Source organism: Triplophysa rosa, linkage group LG21, assembly GCF_024868665.1.
Source record: "Triplophysa rosa linkage group LG21, Trosa_1v2, whole genome shotgun sequence".
In the NCBI taxonomy this organism is placed as follows: domain Eukaryota; kingdom Metazoa; phylum Chordata; class Actinopteri; order Cypriniformes; family Nemacheilidae; genus Triplophysa; species Triplophysa rosa.
In genome coordinates, this window is record NC_079910.1 from 10,215,079 (window position 1) to 10,230,491 (window position 15,413).

At 41.1% G+C, this 15,413-nt stretch overlaps 1 protein-coding gene across 7 annotated transcripts in view; it reads right to left on the reverse strand.

Moving 5' to 3' along the window:
* Window positions 1-15,413, reverse strand: part of rerea (arginine-glutamic acid dipeptide (RE) repeats a) — a 152,342-nt gene that overhangs the window by 31,675 nt on the left and 105,254 nt on the right. For 5 of the 7 annotated variants that reach the window (XM_057363528.1, XM_057363526.1, XM_057363529.1 and 2 more), the window contains 3 exons: window positions 7,563-7,668; window positions 6,231-6,327; window positions 5,203-5,307 (listed from right to left, as the gene is read on the reverse strand). In XM_057363528.1, coding sequence (XP_057219511.1) covers window positions 5,203-5,307; window positions 6,231-6,327; window positions 7,563-7,668 — 308 coding nt within the window. Of the gene's footprint in view, window positions 1-2,400; window positions 2,637-5,202; window positions 5,308-6,230; window positions 6,328-7,562; window positions 7,669-15,413 lie in introns of those variants that run through there. The other 2 variants (XM_057363531.1, XM_057363530.1) reach the window with 2 other exon arrangements.

The following is a 15,413-nucleotide window of genomic DNA, read 5'->3' on the forward strand; positions in this document are numbered from 1 at the left end:
CTTTGCTTCATACGAGAGATCTGTGGTTACATAGAGCTAAAACTGTATTGGCATTAAAAGCCCAGCTTTTTTATTCTTGTATAACAACATCCCTTTAATTTACAGATTCTACAGTGTCTAAAAACTTTAACGCACTTACTGTGCTTTTAGTGCATTATACATCTCTACCACCAGAATGCAATATTCATTAATGCAAAATGCACATGAAAACACAATAGAGACAGAGGAAATGGTATAAATATAAACCAACAGATTCAACAAAAGCACAAAAGGTGGGTAGTTGATGTTTCTCATTGTTTCTGTTGAGGTGCACTACAAAAGCCCCCAAAAGGCCAGATGATAAGGGGGGGAGAAGAGCTTTGAAATGGCTGCTGCTACAAACCCATGGCAGTAACCATGGCAACTACAATTTAATAATAGTGTTCCGATCTCCAGCTGCAATGGATTAAAGAAAATGACAAGATGTTCCCTTTGAAAAGCCTTCCCTGCTCTGTTGCCATGGAAACAGCGCCGATTTTCATATAGCTAGGCACAGAGCAGGGCCCAGAAACTGTCACTATGATTTGCGTCCAGAGCAGCTCGCACTCCACCGCCGGGCTGGCTGCCCAAACCTGGCTGCAAAGTGAGGAGAGGTGAGGGCCTCAAATCACATCCCCCTCTTCTGGGTACATTTCATAAACAACCGCTCTCTCCCTCATGCACGATCTGCTCGACTCTGACCAAAAAACACAAGATCTGTCAATGGAGGAAATTCCACACTGAAACAAATATGGCAGACAGACCCAGGCTGAAAGGGGCTTTTAATCCAGGCTTTTTAATGGGACCTTCACGATGAAAGACATCCACGTCAAATAAATAGCCGGGCAAGCAATATTGCATCTTGACTGAAACTGAATCTGCTGTGAGATGATAGTGGAGGGGGAGAAATCTCTCGGCCAGGTTCCTAAACATTCTGCAGGCTCTGCATTTATTTAAATGGTCTGAATTAGGCAGCAAAACACACGAGCTGAAGGGAATGATCAGAGGACTGCTAGTTAAACTGCATACCTGCATCCAGGCAAAAACTATTTCACCTAATTAAAGAAAATACAGACAAATATGAAACTATAATTTTCAGATGCATTTAAATAAAACACTGTAAACTATTAAGCATTGTTATAATAAAAAAAAGAACCAGAATCAAATTAACCAATCAGTGTAAAACATTATTTCTTATAAAATCCTTTTTAGGAGGGCATTTTAGACAAGGAGTCTCCCTGATAAGTCTAACCTGTTACATATTAATTTACATACAATATTAACTTTTTTACCTAACAAAAATGTTGGACATCCATACACACTGTTATGAAGTGATACATTCATCTAAAGCAAACTATAATTCAGCATTTTATCTCGAGGTGAGTCTGGCTCAACATACAAGTAAAACAGCAACATGTGCAAACACTTATCACGCAAGCAACTTTCCTGACTTGACATCCTTTGAACCAAAGTTCAGAAAATCGCACTGGACGGACAAATGAAAAATATCAGCATGATCCTGAGTTATGATGTGTGTTAGAACATCTAAGATCACACAAAGATATCCTTGTGGAAATTCTTTGTGGTTCCTAAACGCATACACATAAAAACAACATTAAAACGATATTATTTTGTGGTAGGCACAGCATTATTGTAATAAATTGATCCAGACTGACAAAACTTTGGATGTAATTAATAGTTTTATTAAAGTTTTAATAAAGAGCTAATACTTTTGCTATCACACTTTATTAATTACAACAGGACCTCCAGCACATGTCAACATCAACACAACATCCTGCATATTTACACTCGACCACGCATACAGCAATCAAGCCTGGCCCCACCTCCCCCATCAATATTATCCAATCACTGCGCTGCTCTTAGACGGTCATAACAGTGGCTAAATACAACGACTGGACTGCCCCAACTTCATTCACACACCCACTAAAATCACCACAACAGCTCTCCATTCAGTGTCTAAAAGTGCGCACAAAGGCTTCTCCCTGCGCAATGTCACCACTATTGCTTACATAAAACACACAACGCAATAAAGCGAAGAAAACGAAGTCACGACAGCATCTCTCGTGTTTATCTGTCTAAATCGTTACATCAAAGTCAAATCACTTGACATAAAGGACATGTCACGAGACTGCAGATGCGTTGTTGTTTCTGCACGAACCCGAGTAACGTTATTTACATTAGCACACACGGAACCCCGCTTTAGCACAGTCGGCTAACGCTACTGACAGCTACACAAACACACCGGTCAGCGGTGTCAACGCGATATAATGCACGGACAGCTTTTCTTTCAACATAAACGCATATCTAACATGTCAGCACACACGCGAGTCACTCAGTATGACGACTAGCAAGCAAACGTACCTGCGCGGACTGAACAGGTCGTCCATACCGGAGCCAGAGCTGCCGTTTTGTTTTGACAGTATGAGGAATAAAGTCTCTCGCACCTATTTTTGTAGGTACTCAAAATGGAGGCTCGTGCATTCAGACGGACAGCTTTTACACTGAGCTTGTGCCGTGACCTCAGCTTTCCCGTACCGACAGACAGCACTGAGCATGTGCCGCGACCTCAGCGCGCGCGCGCGCAAAAGAATCACAGCCCATCACTCCTGCTCTCACACACCATGCTGCTGCACACCAAACAAGCGGGAGGAGGGAGTCGAGAGGGCGACAGACTGGGATTGAGTGGGGGACCCATGAAGGGGGCTTCCGACCAGCAACTGTGGAGCATTGCGCCCTGTGTGTCAGCCACAGTATCTTCCACACCCGAACTCACCCTGTCCACCTAATGCACATTATTATTGCCGTATCACATGACTGTTGTAATGATTCCTACTGTAATCCCGCTTTTTGTCTGACACCAGTAGTGATTCTAACACACAAAGGAACGGGAGGTTTTCCTAGTCATTACCATTTTGCATGGACATCTATCAGATGTGTCACACAACAATACTGGTGCAGATTTTGTTCTCCTCTGATATATAAATAAATGTATTTAAATATGCAAACATTACCAATAGAACCTGATCTGAATACACAAATCACTATGTACCTGCCTTTGATATTTACATGGCATGTGGAATTGAACAAATCTATTCAAGTATAACATTTAAATATTAAAGGCATAATCAACCCTTTTCATATGGTTTGATATATATTTTAGTTTGCACTGTTCTTTTCAATACAGCAATTTCTAGGGGTATATAAGAAAAAATATTGTGCAGAATGAATGCTTTGTTATTTTTTATTTAAACATTGCAAAGTCAAATAATAGTGCTTTAATATATATATATGTTTTAAACTTTGCATTTTTTAATTGAATGAAATGCAGATAACTAAACCTCAAAACCAATAGCATTTATCTATACTTTTATCTCTTCTGAAAATGATTGGGCTTTATTCTGGAAAAACAGTGCATTAACTATAAAAAGATAAACAGAGCCGTATAATCTTCCAATAAAAATGTCACTATAAACGCAACAAATCAACAATAAGCCATCAAATATCCATCAGACATTCTGAACAACTGGATAATTGCTACACTTAATGTACACTTAATCTTAATGCTTTACTGATGATTTTGTATATACAATGTAACTTCAAAATAAAAAATCCAGGAAATGGAGTGCTATTGTCAACACACAAAATCAATACAGGGCTCTAGACTGCAACCAAAATGCTCGCAAATGCGATCGTTTTTTTATAATGTGCGAGGAAAAATTTCACAGGGTCGCATTGGTGCGAGTGCGTAAAACAATTTTTTGCCCGGCCAAAGATTTATTTAACATTTAATGTGATTTATGAGTGGTGAATGACGCGCTTGTGATAATTGCAGGAAAGAGCGAGCAGAGAGTTCGTGCACTCCCTCTGTCTCCAAACTAAAGTGTGTGTTTCGCTTCATTCGGTGTTGCAGAGACCGAAGCACGACGGGACGGAGTGCTCCATATGCTTTTAAAACGCTCTCATGGAACATTGATGTCATATTCCGATCGTTCGCCGCAGTGATTAATGAAGTCGAACACATCGGTCTCTAGCCTACACACGTTAATCTGATTCTGATTTAAAAAGCAAGGTCAGAATCAATGTTTCACGTGGCGCATTTTGAGAATATTTTTACCTGAATGACAGCTGGGTGTGAATGTGCTCAAATTAAAACATGTTGCCTTTTCTTCCATGACAAGTGTTCCGCACATGCAGCCGACAAAGGGAAAATTCTATCTAATGAAGTGTTTTCCTTGTTAACTTCTATCTTTTGCGATGTCCTAACAGCTGTAAATAACAAACAGCGCATCAATGTCCGCTAATGTCCGATTCGCGACGTAATGACTCATTTGAACGGATTCATTTTGTTGAAACAACTCATATGTCAAACACTGAACTCACGAGACTCACTGTCTAAACCCATCAAATCAGTCACTCAAAACACCTCAGAACACAAGCGTGCTTAGACCATTTAACAAGAGTGGTTTGTAAGATTTAGTATTTAAAGCTTATTTATGACAATGTGTAGTAATAAAGTACATATATAATAATTTAGTTCCGAGTTACTTTTGAGTTCTGAGCTATAGTAGCTAATTTAATTAAATTTTATGTGGTAAAAAAAATAAAGGCCAGTGGCAAAAACACAGCTTTTTGCAAAGAGGGCAATAAAGGAGGATTGTGAAGAGTGACAGGTTATATTTGTGTCAGATCATTTCACAGCAAATATATCACTTGAATATAAAACTGTATAAAATAACAAATACAAAGTTTCTCTGCATTTACTGGGCTCGCAAGTGTAAAAGTGCAAATATGAAGCGGTCTATATCCAACTATTTTAAAAGACAGAGTGACAAATTAACAGCACGATTCATCAACTGAGGTCATTATGATTACCATAAAAAAGGGTGCGACCAAATTGTAAGTTGGTGCGACCAACTGAGAAAGTGGGTCGCACTGGAAAAATGAATCTAGAGCCCTGCAATATATTGCCTTGACTTTATTTACCATCAAAGTTCCTTCATCCCCTACTGGACTATTTGAAGTAAATAAAACAAAACCATCAACTGCAACCCAGAAATGGTTTTCATAAGAGTTCTATTTGTACAATATTTGCAACACGCAGACATCTTAAAACAGCATTTGCCTGAAGAGTAGGAATGATTATTGATGTCAGCGTCGGCTCACCTGGTTTCTGGGTTATATCCTAAGATGTAGAAGAAAGAGTCGATTCGTGCTTTGAACTCCCTGGCAGCGAATATGTCAGAGAAGTGTGAAATGTTACATTTCCCCCTGCAAAGCAAAATCAAGCAAACAAACCGGTCTCATTTCAAGGTGCAAATGCATTTCCACATGTACTCAAAGCATCTGAAACACCATTATAGTGTTTGTTTCTTTATTCTGCAGGTATGATGAATAAGACCCCAGTACTGCTATATAATGATAACATTTAAAGACCCTTTCCTTCATTGCGTTATACAAACAAAAGGTGACGTTGATATGGGTGCCATGCCACAACACAAATCTTAATATTCTATTATATTCTCCCCCTTTTCAGCGCTTTACATTTCAACATCAGGGCACATAAAAATAATAGGCATCACTGTTTGTACTTTCCAAGGTGGCTCAATGGTGTCCTAATTAGATGAAAAGAACATGAGGTTTGGAGCAGGCATTACGACATGCTGGAGGAATTCACAGAGTTTATCTAAAGCCCTGTAATAAGTCAAATCAAAGGAGTTTCTGTGCAGAAGAAGTTGCAGCTAATTTGCCCTGAAATCAGTGGTTCAGCGCTGTGGCTTAGTGTGCTGCCTCCAGATGGTTTCAGTTAAGAGAGAGTGAAGGAAAGGGGGAAAAAATACATCACATGGGTAAAGACAGACCGAGCGGATCTGGTTTCTTGACAATAAGCATGCCTGTCCTCTTTTTCCTGAGCCTCATCGCAAAAAAACGTAATTGCTTTCAGTAATGCTTCGCATGCAGAATCGCTGTAAAATGGTAGCCTGTACTGAGATGGCCACTTGCGTTGTAAACAGAGGATCAAAACGTCTGTTAAAGGTCTTAACAGCTATATCCTATAGCGTCTTTAGATGAGGTTTTTATATACGAATGCGTACGGGCAGTTATTATTAATAACTGGAAATCACTGCGGGTACATTCATAAATTCCTGATCACACTTCAATGTAATGTATTTTCAACTTTTTGTGTGTGTTACCTGAGGGCAGCAGCATGATAGGTGTCCACGTAGTCTGAGATAAAGAGCTCTCTGCTCTTAACCACGGGATCAGTAATAACCAGCTCTCGACCAGAGTCTGGAGAGAGAGAAAATAGACACAGAGCCTGAGAGGAATCCAGACTATCCGTAATAAAAATGTGCACACACAATAACTGCAGGCGAGAGACAAAAGAAACCAGACAGATGCACACAGTGCTACATACTATGAAACTGCATGACTGCTGAAGTGTCATAATGACATCAACGGTATTTTTGCTCTTGGAAAATGTAGAAACTAAAGATGCAATTAAACCCTACAAATGCCCATAAAAAGGGATAGTTCACCCAAAAATGAAAATTCTGTCATCATTTACTCCCCATTTTGTCATTTCAAATCTGTATGACTTTCTTCTGCAGAACACAAAAGAAGATATTTGCACTTGCATTGGCTTTGTGTCCTTACAATAGAAGTGAATGGTGTCTAGTGGTGTTCGGTTACCAACTTTCTTTAAAATATCTTCTTTTGTGTTCTGCGGAAGAAAGAAAGTCATAAAGGTTTGAAATGAAAAGAGGGTGAGTAAATGGTGACAGAATCTTCCTTATTGGGTGAACTATCACTTTAAAATGCCTATCATTTTGTAGAGTTGTGTTAATACCTATATTTTACAGTACACAACGTAGTGAAACAGAAAATGTATTGTTGTGGTATTGATGATTGCATAATGTCACAGGTATTGCAATTTCAGTGTTGCTACAGTCCTGGTTACATATTGTGGGATCAATAACTTTGACTAATCATACATATTCCTGAAAAATCGACTAAAAAGCATTCTTGGATCCAAAAAGCTGAGCATCCATCTCTGACTAAAGCAGGGACATCTTCTGGTCACTGATGCAGCAGGTGGTGGCTTCTCCTCTCCAGCTGGCCGGCAAGTATGCCAGCCTTCTTCAATGCTTTATTAGAGTGCAGTGTGAATCAAAGTGCCAAAGCCTCTGCCCAGCGGAGCCCCCAGCCTGTTATTACTGCCTGATGTGTGTATCAAGCTAAGATTTGCTGCTGATAGTCGGGAGAATGAGTGCTCCGAGGGCACATTACACTGAAAGTTATTTGCACTTCACGGCCCCGCTGTCGCTCTTGAGGGAGCGTTACCAGGGAAACAAGGGCAGGAGAGTTGCATTTTTCCAGAATCCTCATTTATGCTAGATGCCGTTTTCTATGAAACTTTACAAACCAATAACCAGAGGTGGTTACACAAATGATGGGGGTGAGAGAGACTCTTAAAATAAGTTTTTGATGGATTTTCTGCCAGACGCGCACAGGCGCTCTCTTACCGTTTTCATTGTTGCGGTCCTGCACCAGGTGCTGGTAGACAGAGTCAGGTACCTCAGACTGACGGTAGTACCATTTCACATTCATTAACAGATGGTCCCGTTTACTCTGGAAGAAAAATAAACATTTGATCAAATAAACTGACGTCGTTTGTTTGTTAATAGCATCACAAATTGGCCCCTGGCAAACACGGGCCTGGATTTATAGTTCCAGACGTTCTATGCCAAAAGCCCAGGGTGGAACAAAGTCAATTAAAAAGGGACTGAAAGCATTTCATTTTTTAATGAAGTAAACAGCTCGATGGCCATGTGTGGGTAGGAAGTGAGGAAACATGGAGAGTGTAAATTTAGGCAGCTGGGTTGCTGTCCTCTTATTGTTTAAAACGCATGATAAGCACAAGTTTTATAAACGACTATAAAAAACAGGCCAGCATTGTCTAAACATCAAATGAAGCTCAGATCTCTTATAGCTGCACTTTTAAATGCCACCCGCTGTCCGACCAGGGGACTGCATGCAGTGCCTAGTCTCTGCAATACCCCACAATGTCCAGCAAGTGGCAGCACTGAGATGCATCCAGACCTCCTGAAGGCACTTCTGAGAGGGGCAGGGGAGAAGAAAAGGGCAAAATACTGTTTTTATTCCCTGACATGAAATATTTATTATCCCCTCACACAAACCCAACTGGCCATTCAAATGTTTAAAAAGACATCAAAGAAACCACAGTTCAGCAGACGCTGGCGACAAGATCCCCTGAGCTACGGCCAGAAATCAGAGTCATCTTTAACATGACTTCAGATTACCACATTCCCCACAAAGGCTGAGTGTGCCACCGCACCAGCCTAGTGGAAAAAACATCCTGGGTGAATCAGAAAGTCAAATACATCTTGTCAAATGGGGTGGTGGGCTCTCAGTGAGCTCATTGTTAAAAAATTCCAAGACTTCTGCTACCTTCACTGAGGTCAGCGGAAACCACTGGGAGCGTGCGAGCATACACGTGTGTTGTGCTACACTATCCACAAAGGAAAACAGAGCGGCAGGAATTTGCAAACAGGCAGCGGCTTTTCGATCCAGCCAAAGGGGAGAAATGTTTGGATTTCAAAAAGCGAGAGTGAAAAAGATCTACACAAAACATGCGCTGCTGTTTCTATCTGCACGGATGAGATGTAACCCATTCGAATGAGACTAAAAAGGTCTGCCTCTAACTGTGTGTCAACAGAGGTGTTGTCATTGCCTGTTACGCTACAGATGAGAGACAACCTGGGCTCCCTCAGGGCGTTTCGGAGCTTTCCCTGCCTTGGTTGAGCTGAATTCACCATTATCTCTGAAGATGGAAAGCAGAACATGAGGGAGTGTCTATCAGCACTCCCACCTTCATTTACAAAAATGAACACAAACCCTATAAAAACACTGACTCCAAGAACAAGAAATGATCTAAAGAGCACAGATTAATTCAGAAAGAGGTTAACGTGAAGCAATAATGCCTCTAAAGGCTTCCCAGACTTACACTATTTAAGATATTTGTGACGTCCAAGCAGATCCTTATTTGCTTAAAAACGCATAAAACTGCAATGAGTGTATGCGGCAGAATCCTGCGACCTTTCCTTTTACTGCTCTAGAGCTGGAAATGACTCTTTCATTATCAGACCCTAATTATGTTTGCATGTTACACTGAGCAGATCACCGCACAGAATCAAATTATCAAGATAAGCAGTCTGAGGCAGAGAGAGGCAGCCGAATTGAGGCACAGGCGAGGAGCACATTACAGTTACAATGCTGAATTGATTAGTGACATTTCACATAGCATTCCCTCCCTCCCTGAGCCTCTCCACATCCGGCTGATCCCAGCACAGCTCAAACCCACCTATAGATATAGACATACACATATATGTGTACTATGTATATATATATAACCAAATTCTGTACAGAGGACACAATCACAGCCTGAAGAGGGCAGAATAGAGAAACTGTAGAAACATGGGAGAAGAAACAGGGCGAGACGAACACACTGGGCATCACTAATTACAGCGCAGTCAGTGTGCAGGTCCAGTGAGAATGCTAAAAGAGGCTGAAGCTGGACTTTACGAGTCTGGTCGGGACTGCGGTGCCAGAGGGCGAACGGGGAGGGTGGAGTCTCTTCCAGGGGTGTTACACAGCTCCAACAGCTGGGGTTTCTACAGGGAGCCGCCAGGCTAATAATAACCTCATGTGTGGCACACATCACAGAGTAAAGAGTGTGAGGACTATTCATTAGTGATGTGAGAATTAAAGCGGTGCGCACAGAAGCGGACTCTTGAGCCATGCTTGGACGAAGAACCGAGGTGGTAATGAGAGGACAATTACATGAGCTGAATGCTTGCGCACACGGCATTTGAATTAGTCACGGTTTATTACGTGCTATTGCTGAAGGTACCAACATGGAGACCAAACCTCCCACCTCTGAGAACCGCTGCTACATGCTATTGGCTGAAGGCTAGTCTCTTTCTGTTTGGCATAATCATTAAATATGGTGACCGCCGCAAAAGCTGCTAACAAAAGCAGCATGATGTGGTCACATGGTTTCAAAATGAACAGGTAAAAAAGAAACGGTTCTCACATATTCTCATAGAACCAACCCACAACTAAGCAAAACCATACTCCTCAGCTATTCACCTAGTGCACATTAACAGGAAATGTGTGTTTATTTTGTAAATTTTATGTTGTGTTTTCTGTCATGCAGCACCAGTGCCCTATTTTGTTTCCTCTGAAAAGCTCCTCTGAAGTTCAGGGATTGAAGAAAAGCAGAGATTTAGCTTCCTCGAGAAAGTGGCAATGTGGAAGTGGTTTCTTAAACTTGGCAATGGGACGGAATTAAGGCTTCGTTGGCAGTTCAGGCATGTGAAAGATCTGAAAGTCCAGAGTGCTTAAATTCATAGCAAAGCGGTCGGTTTCAATCTCAACAGCCTTGAGGAAATGTCTCATAGGTTAAAAACACCCACAAATCTCAATTTCTGACCTTCTCAATTTATTGCCTCTTACAAAAAAGGACACTTCTAACACTCTCTTTTTTCTCTGTGTAGATGTTTTTGTGTTTGTGACATTGAAGGGACAGAGCTACAAGCTAATCTTCTCTTCAAACATGATATGATTAGTGAGGAGCAGGCAGGCAGGACGGGCTCACTCTTCTCTCGCATGATGGATGTGCCTGATACAGTTTCCGCCCAATGCTCTCTAGCTCTCTAACTGTCTCTCAGACACAGACCAGACACGGCCCTCTCCTTACACACACAAGCACTTCCATCTGGACCTCGGCTCACAGCTGTATGTGCGTGAACGACAAAGAGAAGAAAAACACATCCCTATAAGCCCTTAAACAGCTCTGTTGAACAAAAACGTCTCGTGTGAGGAAAAACATTTTTGTGTGGGCGTTTTGTGGTGCCATTTGTGTGGGCGTTCTTTTTAATACAATACAATAAACATGTCTTTATGAAGCTAACACATAAACGGCAGCAGAAGCATAACAGAGGAACATCTTAAGAGCATTTGCAGTGCTCTCCATCAGCATTTTAGTGCTGCGCTGCTTTCTAATTGCTTTAATATGTAAGTGTGCACAAGACTGCCATCTTTGACCAATTTACTGCTTTTTTAAAACCAAATCAACGCAATTCACTTTTAACACACCTGCATTTTGCTCCAAGCATATGGTTTTGCTAAAATAGCATAGTTTGACTATGATATTTGCATTAAAACCACAATAAAAACAATTTTACTAATGTTTCTCTATAGCAACCACATTTGTAGCAAATAAACATGCCGACTGTAGTAACATCTTGTTTTTGACGCAGAATTTTTATAAACTCAAGAATGTGTCTAGTGTGAGTCTCAAGTCATCCAATTTGCAGTTCAATCCTCCCTCTGGCGCAAGTCTTTTTTTAAGGAGCGCAATGGTGCTGTCCTGCCACTGTCAGACTGAAACTAATAATGGTAAACAAGTGCTGATGACATGTTTCTCCCCTGCAAAAGCCTGTGTACAGATTACTCCTCCGCCTGTCTACAAGAACAAATGGAGGGAGGGAGGGAGGGTGGGAGAAGCGGGCGGGAGTCACAGCTGTGATGCCAGCACAGTCAGGACCTTTATGCTGCTAAACACCGGGAGCCTCTCTCTCTCCCTCTGCTGTTTAGATATTAAATCTCGACTCACTTTGAACAAAGTCTGCCCATCTGTCAGCCGCTCTCTATATTGGATTCGATGAGCATTAGGCGGTTCAAAGGGGGAGATTTTTAGTGTAACAAAACCAGGATAAAACGGCACTCCCCATCATAAGAGACAAATCCAAACAAGCAGGCTGCGATTCAAAACTGTGTGTGCTGCCTACCAACCAGCATTTTAAAGGGGTCATATGGCGCGAATACGTGTTTTTCTGTGTCTTTGGTGTGTTATAAGTTGCCCATGCATGTATTAGACACGCAAAATTGCAAAAATTAAAGTGTCGGAACAAAAGATGCATTCTATCTAAAAGCGAATGCTCACCCAGACCTGCCTGAAACGTCTCGTGTAACCACACCCCCACAAATCTACGTCAGTTGGTGGTATGATTTGACAAAGGCCGCCCAAATGTATACGTAAGCAAGGTGGGCGTACCTGTCAGTACAATTGCTTTGGAACCTGATGTTCCAAATATGGTAAGAAGCGTTACATTTCCATCACACGCTTGCAGTATTCCACCAATCACTACGCACTGGTTAACTGGCCAATCATAGCACACCTCGATTTTCAGAGCGATGAGCATTCGTTTCCGCTCGTTTCAGAGAGGCGGGGCAAAGAGGAGATACAAACGTCCACAGTATGTGGAAAATACAGCGTTTTTAACCTTAAATCGTGTATACACATTGCATTACATCTAAAACAAACAAAATATTCCTTTTAGCCGTGTCATATGACCCCTTTAAAGCATCACAGTTTGTTTCAAAAGCAGATATACATTACGCAGTTATCCAAGATACTAAATCGTATCATAATAATAAGAGCGGAGAGAAATGTTGAATATGTATTTACTATTTGGTATTTATTCAACACTTAAATATGAAAATGTAAAAATATTACTATGCATTTTTATGCTTAAAGACCATAGCCAAACTTTGCTGGAATCGTCTGTGTACTATTTTAAGGCTCAGAGTTACGAACTATAATGGGTCATTTATGACTGTTTATTTTTTAGCATTCTGCTTAAAAGGCTTAAAAGGCTATGTAAGCAGTAGACATTATGTTCTGTAACAGAGCTTTCTACAACCCTATATATTCTTAGCATAAATTCAGACCTGCAGACGTACATTGCCAGGTGACTAACGCCGTGCTAAGAGTACAAATAATGCTAATTGAGATCTCCCTGCTTCTGCCGCATCCACTAGACCTGCCGCTCGAATCGCCCTCGAAAACAAAGCACTTAAAACACTCGACTGGCGGCTGTTCACATAATCTCTGTGTCTATTTCCTCGCCCAGATTCTTGATCTGGCAGGCTATTTCCTGTAGCTGGACGTTCGGGGATATCACATCAGGTGTGTTTGATATGGGGAGGCAGTGGCTGTGATGTGTATCACAGCGTGTGTTGGGTTGCTACACACAGCAGGTGTGACTGCCTCATTTCCCCTCCCCCATTTCCATCCTTCAGAACCGCTTCCCCCCCCATTGACTGAAATGCTAGGGGAAGACATGCTGCATGATTGACAGCAGTCTCCATGCAAGAATGGGTGGAAAAAGTGTTAATGTTTAAATGGTTGTTATTGTAACAATGAAGGGAAACAATATTGTGTCCTAAAAGGGGAAAACCGATGCTTGCATAATAAGGAAATAATGCAATGACAAAAATCTCTTACATGAGCAGACTGATAAAATCCTAGTCTATAAAAAACATCAATGGACTATTTTCTACGTGCTCTTGTTGTTTCAGACTAATCCAGACAATAGAAGGAAGTAAATAGTTATAAATACAACTTTCAATAACACTGAATAACAAAGCCCCACACAAAAAGCTTTCAAAGCTGGTGTTTACTACGCCACTGCTAAATCAAATTTAATTAAAGAACAATAAATAGTTTTAACAGAATCTAAATTGAATGTGATGACACAAACACTGGATACTATGAAATAACAAAGAGACAACAAACAAACATCACAGCCGTGCTACAATAATTTTACTGTAGCTGCTGAATCCACTGCTGACTTTAGATTCAACCCGAACCTTCATCTTGGGTAACATCTTATCTAAAACCTGACTGTGTCAACCCTAAATGTCTGCTGACAGTGTAGATTTATAGACTGAAGCACTGCGACTGAGAGAGGAAAATGCCTGTGAGCTCATGGGACGCCAGATCTGTGTTTCTGACCTCCACGGTCACAGTATAGAGTTACTCCATAATTCTACAACTACCCTGACACAACCTTGTCACACGGCCGGTAAGATAATGTACTACACAAGCACAAGGCTGCTGGAACAGTCTCCCAGAAATGTGAAACATCTCCAAACATTTGAGCACAAAGGCAAAACACATGAGCCGGTGAGCTTATCCAGTCTTGAATCTGTAGAGAGTGCGACGGCGGATCAGTCGCATGAGCACCAGGCTCAGTTTAGCCTTGAGTCGCTGCTCATGTCTCTGCACTTCCTGAATAAAAGGAGAGAGAGAGAGAGAGAGAGACAATGTGCTGCCTTGTTAGTGTGGTCTAATGACTGGGTCGTTTCACTCGCCGGGGAGGGGAGCAACCATGCATTCATAGATAAACACAGACAGGATCATGGTGAGGTGAAAAGGGCTGATCCACAGACAATGGTTGCACCATGGCGACTGGTATTTATATAAATTTAATGGAGAAACTGACTCATAACCATTTTTTAATACGCAAGATGAATAATAAAAATGGCAAACCCAAACTTTGGGACAGTCAATTGTTCATTTTAAACGAATTTATTCATTCATTTTAAATTATACTTATAGACCATTTCATCGGACGCGCGCGTGCCTGACCCCAGTTAACTTCCGGTTTGTGTTTGGCTAGTGTCTAATAATAACTATTTATATTTAATTTCATTTATGTTAATATTAAGTTGTATTATTGTTTTACTGTATAATAATTGTATTAAATAAACGATATGTTGAATTTTGTTGTATGTTCATTTTATTAAATAATCAATTTATTGGATGGTTGCATTTAAACAAACCGTATGGTACATTGACATCTAGCGGTTCAGCTTGGTATCGGAGTCTAAATTCAAAACATTGGAGAGGTAGGTTTAGTCAAGTAACGGTTCTTCTCGGTTTCTTTTGATTGTTATCAGAAACAATCTACAGGCACGCTATTGTTTGTAAAATTTGTATCGGAAGTTAAGTTGGGGTCACAAAAGCGTGCATGCGCAGTAACGTTTGTTTGTTGTTAAGATGAAACCAATATTTCTATTTCTTCTTGAAGTGCTTTTAACGGTGTCACAATGCATCATGGGATTGCCTTCACCTTTAAAACAGTCTTTGTGTCTGGAGCACGCCTATAAAACACTGGATTTGTAGACGGCTCACTAGATTTTGGAACAGAGTGTGTGTTTACAAGACTGATGTATAAATGAAACAAGCTGTAGGGCCTTTAAGGTACTATACAGAATACACACAGAGAAAAATGGGGTGTGTGTGTGTTTAAATGTGAACCAGGCCTGGTTGGCTGGTTAATTCCAGCATCAAGGCTACGGCATGGGCCGCTGAGCAGTGCCGGGTGTGATGGAGCACAGTAATGGAAGGCAGGAAATGAGAAGTCTTGGTTAAGCCACGGCTAATCGATCAGTGTGTTCGGGCTGGAGCGAGCCAAGCTGATGCAGGGAAAGCGGCTTGTGGT